We start from the raw sequence: 14,494 nt of genomic DNA, 5'->3' as shown, positions 1-14,494 counted from the left end.
ATATTTGAGTGTTTAGCAGTATGAAAAAGCACCACATTACCGCCATGAAAGGGAACCATTCGATGTGAACGTATTTTGAAGGGAAAACTGCCTTTGTAAGAAAGCGCAGCCTTGTCACATGATTATTTCTGTTGGTTTTGATTTACAAATTTCACTGTTCTTGATGGTCTGGTAACTAGTTGGCGAAAATAAGGCAGTAAATATGCAAAGGAAAAAAATAGTGGCGGACTAACAATTCCAGAAATCTATGAACGTATATTTAGACATTTACCCAAAAAAGGGTAACAAAAGTAATAATTACTGAGGAGATATAGTGAAGCATAAAATTATTTTACTGTAAAAATTTGAAAAAAAAACGATCAAATGTGTTGTGAAATAATTGGTCAAAAACCAGGAAGCAAAACACATAACAGAAACATTTGACGCGCGTTTGAATGGTGCTCGAAAAGCCATTTACAGCAAATGAGATTCCAAGTTATACATTATACTTTTAATTCTCAGTCGGGACTGTATTTATTGTACATGATTTCGACATTATTCAAAAGCGCGTCAAATGTTTCTCTAGACAGTTTTGTTACTTACTTTTGGACAAATCATTTCACAAAACATGTAACAGTATTTTCCAGTTTTTTTTTATTTTCAAATTTTTAACGGTTAAGTATCACACCAACGTAACTTTCATGCACAAAATAGCTAGACCTTGAAGAGGTGAACTTCTTGAGACTTGACTTACGTAGCTAGCAGCAGCTGCTAGTAAAATATTTCAATTTCCCCCTCAAATCACTAATTTAGTTTTTCTTATTATCCTAATTAGTTTCAAGCAATTAATTTCCAAATCTAAACCTCACGCTGGCCAATTTGATACGTACCTCATTTGTACATTTCCCACTTTTCATTTGACTATGAAAATTCGGACAAAAACCCGTTATGTGATTGCTAGGGAGTTTCGCTCCGCTTAAACATTTGATCAAAAGGATGTGGTACACTACAAATGGCGTGGCAACATGAAACGTACTCCAAAGTTGAAGTGAGCGGGACAGTATGATACTTATGGGCAAAACGTCTTAATTGTACACAAAATCATCGTCACATTCTGTCGGTATAGGGACCAAATGTAAAGTCGCGTACATCCGTAGTGCTAAGATGCCAACAATCAGGCGAAAGCTGCCCAGACGTGGGTGATGACCTTCGGGAGGGAAGGCCACGGACATCGACCACAGAGGGCAGCTTCCAGACTATTGCGGAATCGATTCGAAGCAGTTTTCCGACGATGGAGTCGTTCAGACTGCGGTTCTCGAGTCGCTCCATGGCCAAGGAGTGAATTTATATCGTCGAGGAACTCAAGTATTCGTAGAACGGTCCGACCACTCTTTACAAAGACTTGGTGACTATGTTGAAAAATAGTCGCATGTATATGTGTCACATTGAAATTCAGCGCAACATTAAAATGTTGCTTGGTCTGCCATAATAATGTGTAAGTTACTTTCTGAAGTTTCCTGGTATCTTTCCCTTAACTTACGTTTACACCAAAGTGTTGCGATTTCGTGCGGTAATGTAGTGTGGTGTAGCATTTTCAATCTACGTCCTCAATTATTTGCTGGATGTGTTACAACCTCTGTTTTCTTCTACAGTTCTTGCCCTCTACAGCTCCCTCTAGGACCATGGAAGATGCTCCCTGATGCCTTAACGCATGTGCTATCATCGTGTGCCTTCCTGTTGTCAGTGTTTTCCATGCGTCCCTTTCTTCACCGATTCTGCGGAGAACCTCCTCAAAAGAGGTTCAAATGGCTCTGAGCACTATGGGATTAAACGTCTAAGGTCATCAGTCCCCTAGACTGCTTAAACCTAACTAACCTAAGGACAGCACACATATCCATGCCCGAGGCAGGAATCGAACCTGCGACCGTAGCAGCAGCGCGGTTCCGGACTGAAGCGCCTAGTACCGCTCGTCCACAACAGCCGGCGAACCTCCTCATTCCTTATCTTATCAGTCTAACTAATTTTCAACATTCTTCTGTAGCACTACATCTCAAACGATTCGATTCTCTTCTTTTCCGGCTTTCCAAGCGTGCAAGATTCACTACCAGTGAATGCTGTGCTCCAAAACTATTCTCAGAAACTTCTCCGTTAAATTAAGGTCTACGTTTGATACTAATAGATTGCTTTTGGCCAGGAATGTTCTCTTTGCTTGTACTAGACCACTTTTTACATCCTCTTTGCTTCGTCCGTCGTGGGTTATTTTGCTTCCAAAGTAGCAGAATTCCTTAACTTCGTCAGCTTTGTTATTACCAACTTTTATGGTAAATTTCTCGCTGTTCTCATGTCTGCTGTTTTTCATTACTTCCATCTTTTTCCGGTTTACTCTCTATCCACATTCCGTACTCATTAGACTGCTTATTCCATTCATCACACGGGGTGGCCGAGCGGTTCTAGGTGCTACAGTCTGGAACCACGCGGCAGCTACGGTCGCAGGTTCGAATCCTGCCTCGGGCATGGATGTGTGTGATGTCCTTAGGTTAGTTAGGTTTAAGTAGTTCTAAGTTATAGGGGACTGATGACCTCAGATGTTCCATGGTGCTCAGAGCGATTTGAACCATTTGAACCACTCATCACATCCTGGAATTCTTCTGCACTTTAACTGAGATAGCAATGTCAGTCAGTGAATCTTACCGTTGATATCCTTACGCACTGAATTTTAATCCCACCTTGAACCTTTCTTTTATTTCCCTCACTGAAATAGAAGGTTGGTTCAAATGGCTCTCAGCCTACGGGACTTAACTGCTGTGGTCATCGGTCGCCTAGAACTTAGAACTAATTAAACATAACTAACCTAAGGACATCACACACACCCATGCCCGAGGCAGGATTCGAACCTGCGACCGTAGCGGTCGCGTGGTTCCAGACTGTAGCGCCTAAAACCGCTCGTCCACCCCGGCCGGCGGAATAGAAGGGAGAAACGATAGATGTACTCAAGGTACCTTCCGCCACACACCTCAGGTGGCTTGCGGAGTATGGATGTATATGTAGATGAAGATGCTTCTTCGATGTATAGATCTAACAGTAGAGGCGACGGGCTGAATCCCTGTCTTATACCGTTTTTAATCCGAGCACTTCGTCCCTGCTAATCCAATTTCTATTATTCACACACAAAAAGGCGGGGCGTAGAAAGTAAAGAACAGGTTAGATCATTTTTATGGGAAAAGTTGCGATTTTTCTCGGGATCTGCAACGGAATTGACGCGCTGGCTTCGTAAAAAAAATGTTCAAATGTGTGTGAAATCTTACGGGACTTAATTGCTAAGGTCATCAGTTCCAAAGTTTACACACTACTTAACCTAAATTATCCGAAGGACAAACACACACACCCATGCTCGAGGGAGGACTCGAACCTCCGCCGGTACCAATCGCACAGTCCATGACTGCAGCGCCTTAGACTGCTCGACTAATCCCGCCTGGCGTTTCGTAAAAAGAACGATGTTCAGAATGAAGTTAGTTAAATGGCTCGTCGGTATTAGGGGCATCAAAAACATTGTATTTTCGGAGAAATATGATTGGGTGTCTCGGTCGAAGGTGCCCCTAGCGAGTTAGACTCCTATGACAAGTATTGGGAAGACATTATTGGAGTGAACCAGTCAGCATGGCTTTAAACTGAAATAGTAGGTTACTTCTCAACTTAGCTGAAGACAGAGCCTTGTGCAGAAGACTTCGAATGGCGGTAATTAACGGCGAGATGAGCGCGGAAGCGGCCGTGTGACAAAAGCGCGTGGGCCGGGGAGCCAATAAGGCACTGCGGAAGGGAACAGGTGCGGAGGCCGGAAGCTGTTGCCGGAAGTGCCATGTGGCCGTCGCAGAGGCGGCAAGCAGGCAGGCAGGCACCTGTGCTTGGCGCGCCTCCGCTGCCGCCGCCGCCACCCGACACCTTGCAGGCCAGCCATAGCCGCGTGGGAACAGCCCGCCACACCGTGGGCCCAGGCAGCAGCTACACCAGAGAAGGCGGTTCTTGGTGGAATTCTGAGGGCAGCTGCGACAGACCTTCCTCACCCTGTCTGTTGGTAGGGGTGTTGTCAAGTCCAACATGTAGTTGGAGAGTTCCCGCCAAACACTGCGATCCTGCACAAACTGCGCTGGTATGCGGGCTCTTCACCATGTGTTCCACATTCTTGAAAGTGAAATGTAGGATCCTCACCTTGAATAGAATGCGTTTCACAGTACACCTCTCATACGTTGCCGTGCGGGGTAGCCGCGCGATCTAGGGCGTCTTGCCACGGTTCGAGCGGCTCCCCGCGTCAGTGTGTCGAGTCCTCCTTCGGGCATGTGTGTCGTCCTTAGCGTACGTTACAGGGTGGCGAACGAAATGTGTTACCAATTGTTTCTTTCACAATTTACGACGCACATTAGAAATCCCGCTGGGATCTCTACAGCAGTACCAGCAGAGCTTGGAAAAACAAATGAGTTACGAAATGACGTGTAATTCACGATACTGCCGCTAGGAGACTAGTAAGCAGCAATGACTGACAATGGAAGACTGACGACACAGCAACGATCGGCAATTGTGTTACTTTTTCATGAAACGAAAAGCCTTGTTGTGACTCAGAGGCGTTTTCGACAACAATTTAACACACGATGCGTCCCTTGCAAGAAGACCATACACAGGTTGTACGATAAATTTGTACAGGAAGGAACAGTATTGGAAGCGAAGCGACCTCGGCCTAAGCCTGTTTGTTCGCTGGAGAATATTGAAGCGGTACGAGATGCTGTACAGAGAAGTCCCGGGAAATTGTGTAGAAAGGCAGCAGTGCAACTGGGAATATGCAGACGCTCCGTTCAACGCATTCTTAAAAGTGACCTCCGTATGTACCCTGTGCACGGAAGCTCACTGAAGAACAATAGCAGCAGAGACTACTGTTTGCTCAGTGGGCGAAAAATAGGGAAGAAACTTTCAACAACGTTTGGTTTTCAGACGAGGCACATTTTCATTTAGGCGGCGTGGTTAACAAACAAAATGTACGCTTTTGGGCCACTGAAAACCCACAAGTGCTTCATGAACGACAACATTATACTCCGAAGATTACAGCGTGGGCAGCAATTTCCAGTCACTGACTTATTGGAACCTTTTTCTTTGAAGAAACTGTGAAAGGCGAGGTAAACTGGCTGATGTGTAGCGACGTCTCAGTAAGTTTCTTACTTGCTACTTTATGACTACACATCGCCAGTTCACTCGATTAATACCGCGAGAATAATTCATCAGTGATACCCTTCTTTGTTCTCAAAAGAGCGAGGTGAGAAAAAGAAAAAAAAAATAAACGGTGTGTAGTCCTTTGAATCTGGACTTGTCATTCCGACAGACGAAATAAAAGTAAAGCCAGAGGACGAGTTAGTGAAATGTTACGGTCGCCGAATGACACAGATAATAACGTGAAACAGGGAAAAAAATGACACTTTCCTTCAGTCTGGCGTATGTACAATGAAATGGCAGGCCCTTAATATCCATACCATTTAGAGATGTAGATAACTACGGGTGATAGATAGATATTCAGCGATCACAGACCCTGCAGACCACACGCTACTTCCACAAACTGCCTCCATTCCTTCCTGTTTTGGGTCTGGTTCCTCCAGGTGTCTTCAATCCCCAGGGCTGCTAGGTCCTTCGCCAGGTCGTCCATCCAGCGCTGCGTTGGTCGTCCAATGGGGAGGACGTTTGGTGTTTGGTTTCCCCGCTAGTGCCATCAGCAGTAACTACGGGGGGATGTTTTTCTAATTCGAAAAAATGTTTCGCAACAATAAATATTGCTACAGACAAACTGATTTAAATTTTCAGTAAGGAGTGCTGGGCTGCCATTGGTTCATAAGCGAACTGTCGTGTCCTTGACATTTATGAGTCTAAATATTCGTTTTCTAAGTGGCATACCATTTTGACAAGAATTTATGGACGAGATAGTGAGTAAGTTAAGGTAGACGAAACACTCTTATCAGATGAAGTTCTAAATGTTAAAGATTTTATATATATTTTCTCACTACTTGTGAATATGAAATGTGGGTAAATATAAAAATTAAAAATAATTTATAAATAAGTCCATCTTTTGCAAGCAGTGTAGCAATATTCGTTACACACACATGCTGTCTCCCGCGCAATGAACCTGAAGTCAGCACAATAAACTTCTCACAGGCAGTCGCGAGAGATGATTCACGCCCTCGCGGCGTGATTTGCCGCAGGCAGTCGCCAGCTGCCTTCTCCGGTGTTCCGTTGGTAAACTGAGGTGGCCGCGGCCGCCGGCCGTGCTACGAGTGGACATTAATTGAGAAGCCACGTGGCCGGGACGCCGTCAGTACGCGGCCACACGCGCTCTGTGCACACACGGCAAGTAGGGCAGCAATTAGCGGGCAGCTGCCTCACCGCCTCTCTACCGTATCACGTCTGCGGCGGAGGCGGCCTTTGTCCTGCTTGGTTCGGAACGGCGATAACAACCAGTCGCGGGATGTATTTTACTCTACGAAGTGTGGAAACGCCTTATTATCTTAATTCTGCGGTTAACATCAGATAATCGAAAAGTAACAGAAAAACAACAAAATTAACTGTCGTCTTCAGGTGCTAGCTTTACGATGAAAGATTCTCTGCAGTGTGATAATGCAGTACATGAACACGGCACTGGACCTGTATCCCCCCTAAAACTATAGAGACATACGTTTTCGTTAAGTGTTGTTACTAAGTGTCTATATGAAAGAATACTTCGTCAAGGACAAATGGTCAAATGGCTGTGAGCACTATGGGACGTAACATCTGAGGTCACCAGTCCCCTAGACCTTTGCTCATTCACTTTGGAGATGTGAGAAATGTAACTACTTAAACCTAACTAACCTAAGGACATCACACACATCCATGCCCGAGGCAGGATTCGAACCTGCGGCCGTAGCAGCAGCGTGGTTCCGGACTGAAGCGTCTAGAACCGCTCGGCCACAGTGGCCGGCTGTCAAGGACAACCTAAGAAACTAGTCTGCAGCACAATAACTGCGGCTCAGTTTTAAAGGGTGATGCAATGGACGGAAATAGAAGCCAGCACGTAAATGTTTACAAACTTCAGACTGCAGCAGACACATTCCTCTCGTCGGCGCCTCGGAGCTTCCAAAGCGTCGTTCGAAACCGCACTCGCCATCGCGGCCTGTGACCATGCGCTGTGAGCGATGTGCGGCGAGGGACACAATGTAGCCTACGCGACGCGCTGCTCGATGGATTTAATCGGAAACGTTCAATGCCGAACCTGGTTTAACTCCCTACTCTACTAGACCACGACCGAGCGAGGTGGGGCAGTGGTTAGCACACTGGACTCGCATTCGGGAGGACAACGGTTCAATCCCGTCTCCAGCCATCCTGATTTAGGTTTTCCGTGATTTCCCTAAATCGTTTCAGGCAAATGCCGGAATGGTTCCTTTGAAAGGGCACGGCCGATTTTCTTCCCAATCCTTCCCTAACCCGAGCTTGCGCTCCGTCTCTAATGACCTCGTTGTCGACGGGACGTTAAACACTAACCACCACCACTAGACCACGAGTCCAAATAACGCTAGCCAGTCTCGTTTTGATCCGCGAGACAGTGTTACATTTCTCATATCTCCAAAGTGAATGTGCAAAAGCCCTGTAGCTATCTAACTAATTTCAGGAAAAATTACGAGGCCTTACCACTGGGCTGCAATATGTCCATTGCTAGTAGCCCAATACACTGGCTACTGGAAACTCTTGCCGATAACTGCCACAACGACAAAACATGAACACAGTTCCCTGAGTCACACAAAAACATCACTCTCAAATTTCCACGGAAACAAATACGAGGGTCACTCCATAAGAAATGCACACTATTTTTTGTAAAAATACAGTTTTCATTCTGCATGTGTGAAAGTTTTACAGTGTGTAGTTATGGCTACGGTGTTTTTCGATTCCGAAGGACTCTTGCTTGTAGACATCATGCCAAGTGGAACCACCATAGATTCTGATGCATATGTGCGAACACTGAAGAAACTTCAGGCTCGACTGAGTCGTGTTCGACCACATCGGCGAAAGCAGGATGTTTTGCTGTTTCACGACAATGCACGGCCACATATCAGCCAAAAACCATGGAAGCGATCACAAAACTCGGATGGACAACACTCAAACACCCGCCTTACGGTCCTGACCTGGCTCCATGTGGCTATCATCTCTTTGGGAAACTGAAAGACTCTCTTCGTGGAACAAGATTTGAAGATGATGACTCCCTTGTGTACGCTGTCAAACAGTGGCTCCAACAGGTTGGTCCAAAATTTTACCGTGCGGGTATGCAGGCGCCGGTTCCAAGATGGCGTAACGCAGTTGAGAGGGATGGAAATTATGTGGAGAAATGAAAATATTATTCCTAAAAGATGTATCTACACACTGTAAAACTTTCAAACATGTAGAATGAAAGACGGATTTTAAAGAAGCAGTGTGCAGTTCTTTTGGAGTCACCCTCGTATAATTTGCTGGCGACTATTAAACCTTGCCAAGCTCGTGTCACTCACTAAAACAATACTTCCAGCTAGCTACTTGCTCCGTGATGTCAGCATCTGTGTTATGCCTAGCGAGCACTTGAACGGTCTCTAAAAAGAAAACACTCGTTTAGAACACCGGAAAGTTCATCCCGAAATCCAGACCCGCCCATGGGAACTCATTTATGAACTCTCATAATTTTCCGTACTGAAAGAAATAATTCGACTGATGGCGAAAGATCAGCTCCTCCCGACTTTTAAGATATACTATAAACGACGCCTCCTCCTCAGAGGGTACAGGACATCTGCACCCCCCAAAGAGAGAGAGCTCCAAACTGACCCACGAACAAGCAGTTAACAATACACCCTGACGAAGGCTTCTTGCAACTGTCGCCGAAACGTCAAAAATTTACAGATGAAAATCCGGCCTCAAACCCAGAAGAATTTTATTGACTGATCCAAAAAATTATTTATAAGAGGCGATCAAGAAGTTTCCGTTCAAAGGCCGTAAAATCCAGGATCGGTGTGCCAATCAGGCAGAATCGTCGTGGGCACTGAGGCAATAAACCCACCGTCGCAGCAGGTTGAAGATACCCGTTGGTAAAACTCCTTGTCGTGCTGCGTGAAGAAGTCCTTAACTGCCTGCTGCACAACGCCGTCTGACAGGAATTGCTGACCCTTCAAGCCTTTTTGAGATCAGGACTGTAGGGCGGGTGTTCCAGTGTCTCCTATGTGAGTTGGCGTAACTTCTGATTTACGACATTTTCGATATGGGACGTGCGTTATCATTAGGCAGCAAGCACCATTCCTTGTCGCAGAACGATGGTTTTCGACAGACATGATGTTCCATACATATTCTTCCCTCTCCGATGTCACGTTTACCGGTGTTGGTCCTTCGGCAGCCGAGAAGGATAGCAGCACCTTGGTTCAAAATGGCTCTGAGCACTATGGGACCATCTGAGGTCATCAGTCCCCTAGAACTTAGAACTACTTAAACCTAACTAACCTAAGGACATCACACACACCCATGCCCGAGGCAGGATTCGAACCTTCTACCGTAGCGGTCGCGCGGTTCCGGACTGAAGCGCCTAGAACCGCTCGGCCACCAGCGGCCGGCAGCAGCACCTTGGTCCTGTGGACACATTTGTTAATAACGTCACCATAGTTCATGTTTCCGCATTTACCACAGGCAGGAAAGATACGCCCCTTGCCTACGTGTTGGCGCTTATATCCACTCATCGAAGTAGCGCTACACTGCATATACGCTGCAGCAAAATGATCTCCTCTTAATCGGGCCTTTCAGCCAGGCAGTCAGGAGCAGAATGTGGGCATTCTCACTGGCCATTTTCTGCTCCCTTTAGTAAACGTATTGTAAAGTGCTGCTCCTGGTCGGCCTTTCAGAACTTTTTCTGCAACGGATGTTGGAAACAATGGCTGTCGTGGAGAAATTACCCTCCCCGTAAGGCAGCCACTTACGTTTCGGCCACAATTCATTTGGCAGGTAAGACCGACCCATCAGCTCTAGGTGAAGAATGCTTTCTTGTCCCAGAACCCGACCCTGTCGTGGACTATGACTAAGGAAAGACTCACATCCATGACCAAAAGATGCTGCAAACTTTTCCTGCTCCAGCCATTAGGCTGCGAATGTATTGCGAATACTAGGAGCGTAATCTTGGAAAGAACGTGCAGAATGTCACCTAACCATTGCATTTAAACTTCCTGGCAGGTTTAAACTGTGTGGCGGACTGAGACTTGAACTGGGGACCTTGATCTTTCGCGGGCAAGTGCCCTACTGGCTGAGTTAGCCAAGTACGACTCACGACCCGCCAGTACCTCGTCTACTACCTTCCGAAGGTCCCGGATAAGAGTGTCGGTCCAGCACACAATTTTAATCCGCCAGGATGTTTCATATCAGCGCACATTCTGCCGCAAGGCGAAAATTTGATGCTGGTAATCTTAGCATAATGACGTAATAGTACAGTCGTCTAACGTTTAACGTCGACCCGAGGTTCAAAATGGGTATTTGGTATTAAACTTAATAACGAAATGCATTCAACATTAACTGAGACTTAATTTGTTAATGATGAATTTGGTGAATGGTTCAAACAGAATTGACTGAATACTGATTATTAAACTAATATTAATGATTACTGACAACCAACGCAGGTGTGCTGATACACACTTATTGTGTCTCGACCAGTTCTGTTCGATGTGACACTATAAATGTGCACCAGTATAGCTGTCCTGGTTTTTATTAACAATTAATAGTAGTATCAATCAGTTGTGAAGCTCAAAATGGTCAAGATTATTAGTGAGATACAGTTTTCGTACGAATGTACATCGTTATGAGCTAAAAAAAATGGCTCTGAACACTACGAGACTGAACATCTAAGGTCATCAGTCACCTAGAACTTAGAACTACTTAAACCTAACTAACCTAAGGACATAGTGCTCAGAGCCATTCTAATGACTGTCGTTCACATGGGCTTATGTGAGAGTTCTCGGATGAACAGCTGGGCCATGGTGGCGGGCAGAAACAGTAGTTAGATATGAGAGATCTCGATAATTGGAACGTTGCCAGAGTGCCACAACGATTCGGCCGTTCGCCCGAGAACCCTCGCCAGTAACTTCGCTGCTACTTGTCGGCGTGGCGGCAGTGACTGTGACTGACCTTTGGCGTGCAGGCTCTTGAGGTGGTCGACGGTGAGCTGCAGGATCTCGGCCTTCTCCAGCTTGGCGGAGCCCTGCTTCTCGAAGGCGGCGGGCACGAGGCGGCGCAGCTCGCTCAGCGACGTGTTGATGCGGTCGCGCCGCCGCTTCTCGATGATGCCGCGCCGCTTCTTGCGGCTCAGCAGCTGGCAGCTGTCCGCGTCGCCCGGCGACGAGCACCTGCAGGCACCACCACAAGCTCTACCTCTCTCTCACTTACACCACCCCGCAGCAGTTCCTAGTCGTCGAAAGGTGGTTTGTTTCCCTCGAGCCGAAGTTAACTGCCGACGATCCGAAACGCAATGCAGCCTGACATTTTGCACGAACAAACAGCACTTGGTGACGTAAGAATTACTTTTCATAGTAGAGAAAAAAGTAACGTCAAGAACCAGGCGCCGAGCGGTTTCAGAACGTAACCCACTGAAATATAACTGCCCTACAACACCAAATACAGCACTGATGTTACCACAGTCTTCAGCGATTGATTTGTTGTGTAAGCTGTCCTCGATGCACTTGTCTCGTTCATTAACTGTGAAAATTTGAGCTAATCAGCAAACTCGTGGTTCAAGGCTCCTTCCACGGTTTGCGTGGCTCTGCTCGTCGGAGGTTCGAGTCCTACCTGGGGCGTGTGTGTGTGTGTGTGTGTGTGTGTGTGAAATCTTATGGGACTAACTGCTAAGGTCATCAGTCCCTAAGCTTACACACTACTTAACATAAATTATCCTAAGGACGAACACACACACCCATGCCCAAGGGAGGACTCGAACCTCCTTCAGGATCAGCCGCACAGTCCATGACTGCAACGCCTTAGACCGCTAGGCTAGCCGGCCGGAGTGGCCGAGAGGTTCTAGGCACCTCAGTCTGGAACCGTGCGACCGCTACGGTCGCAGGTTCGAATCCTGTCTCAGACATGGATGTGTGTGATGTCCTTAGGTTAGTTAGGTTTAAGTAGTTCTAAGTTCTAGGGGACTGATGACCTCGGAAGTTAAGTCCCATAGTGCTCAGAGCAATTTGAACCATTTTGAACCGCTCGGATAATCCCGCGCGGCTGTGTGTGTGTGTGTGTGTGTGTGTGTGTGTGTGTGTGTGTGTGTTGTCCTTAGCGTGAGTTAGTTTAGGTTAGATTAAGTAGTGTGTAAGCCAAGGGACCGATGACTTCAGCAGTTTGGTCCCTTAAGAACTTACCACAAATTTTCAAATAAAATAACTTATTCTACCCATCGTATACTTAATGAGCAGGGCTAATGAAGTTATACAGCCATTGTTTTTTAGTTTCCACAAATCGAAACGCACAATAAAGAAAGCGACTTATAAGATTATTGGAGCTATACGCCTTGCAGTGCACCGTGACCAATAATGTAGACCTATCTGGGTGACAATACTTCGATAGCAAAATGTTAAGTAACGGTTCTAGCTTACTGTCACAAACGTTTAGTTTTCATATCTAAGAGGAGGCGAAGTGTACTTCATACACGCAATGGCTAAAGTTTGAAAGGGGAATGAAGGAAACAAGATCACTCAAACACAAGCAATGAACTCTACAGATATCAAATACTGGAAACATGATTACACAACATGACCAGAGAAAGCTACCGATATCAAAATGATTAAAATGGCTCTAAGCACTGTGCGACTTAACAACTGAGGTCATCAGTCCCATCGACAATTACTTAAACCTAACTAATCTAAGGTCATCACACACATCCGTGCCTAAGCCAGGATTCGAACTTGCCACCGTAGCAGCCGCATGGTTCCGGACTGAAGCGCCTAAAACCTCTCGACCACGACGGCCGGCTACCGATATCAAACACAGGCCGTAAATGAGAATGAAGTTTCGGAAATTGGCTGTCCGTTCTCAATATTATGTGGTAAGGGAAAGAAAGTATTTTAAATTTCTACTGCGAGGGGAGATGTAAATGACGAAATATATATATATATATATATATATATATATATATATATATATCGAAAACTACTAAAAATCAATAGTTGGACATGAGCTACGGTTCTCCCATAGTTGGTTAATTAACAGGTGGCAGGTGCAATAGGGGTTAGTGAAGTGGTGGGAAATCGAAAGACATGTGTACGCACGGATTTGATATAGGACGACCAGTGAAAAGTAACCGTCGGAAACCGAAACTGAGCCTCATTAGAAGAATACTGAAGGAGGCAGCGCTGAGAACTCTGATTCGATCCATGCTTTTGTACTGCGTCTTCGCTGCGGCCCTTGGAAGGTGGGACTGATAGACGAAATAGAGAACACCAGTGCAAAACGCTACAAAAGAGAAGTTGTGCAACACACTGTTAAAATTCAGAGAGAGTACGTACCTAGAATATTCAAGCAATGCGATGCTTGTCGCTACACACGAGTTAGTAATAACGTTGTAATTATCGCGGCGAAAAAGTTACGTAATTAATTTTTTGTTTGTTTGTGGGTACGTGTTTGCAGTCCTGGTAGAAACTGACATTTCATCGCCACAGCACTGCGACGCGCCGCTAGTGAGCCCAGAACAAAATGGCGCAGCTCATTGAAAACATGGAGTACAGTGAGATAATACATTTTAGGGCGCAGTGAATGTATTTCAGCTGTGTCAGACCGAGCCAGATGACTTCCTTAGCGGTCCGGCTTGATCTGGCAGCTGCAACATTTTCGCTGCTGCCAAAAACGAATTAGCTCACGATACTCCATTTTGTCAATGAGCTGCACCGTTTCGTTTTAGCCCCACTAGCTGCGCGTTGCGGTACTGTGGCGAACTCTAGACTGCAGTTTGTTGGTAGAATCCCGAAGCGATGGAGTCCTTCAACAAAGGAAATTACTTACGATAGGTTAGTTCGTCCACTCTTAGAATATTGTTCGTCTGTATGGGACCCTTAACAGTTGAGTCTGATTCAAGAGATTGAGAAGGTACAAAGAAGGGCGACAAGATTTGTGACTGGTACATTTAGCCATCACGAGAGCGTTACAAATCTCACAGAAAGTTTGAAGTGGGACACACTTGGAGATAGACGACGCGCTAAACGGAAGGGGGTGGTCAATAAATTTCAAAATCCGATCTTCGCCGAGGATGTAGAGCATATATTGTTACCACCAACTTTCAAATCGCGCAGTGATCACCATTCAAAGATAAGGGAAATTAGAGCTCGTACTGAGGCGTACACACCGTCGTTTTCCCGCGCGCGATCCGCGAGTGGAACAGAAGGGGGAATATGACTTTGGCGCGAATGGTGCCCTCCACACATTTCTTGGTGGCTAGCGGAATGTAGATGTAGATGAATTTCAGTTTGTACCAGGGCTG

General features: G+C 45.9%; 1 protein-coding gene across 1 annotated transcript in view; it reads right to left on the bottom strand.

Annotated features, from left to right (window-relative positions):
* LOC126426612 (hairy/enhancer-of-split related with YRPW motif protein-like) overlaps positions 1-14,494 on the bottom strand; it is a 57,953-nt gene that overhangs the window by 29,752 nt on the left and 13,707 nt on the right. The window contains exon 4 of the mRNA XM_050088537.1: positions 11,161-11,378. Within this exon, the coding sequence (XP_049944494.1) occupies positions 11,161-11,378 (218 nt within the window). The remainder of the gene's footprint in view (positions 1-11,160; positions 11,379-14,494) is intronic.

The sequence above is a fragment of the Schistocerca serialis genome, chromosome 1 (assembly GCF_023864345.2).
Source record: "Schistocerca serialis cubense isolate TAMUIC-IGC-003099 chromosome 1, iqSchSeri2.2, whole genome shotgun sequence".
Taxonomy (NCBI): domain Eukaryota; kingdom Metazoa; phylum Arthropoda; class Insecta; order Orthoptera; family Acrididae; genus Schistocerca; species Schistocerca serialis.
The sequence above is the reverse complement of the archived record's forward strand: the minus strand, read 5'-3'. Positions and strand labels throughout refer to the sequence as shown.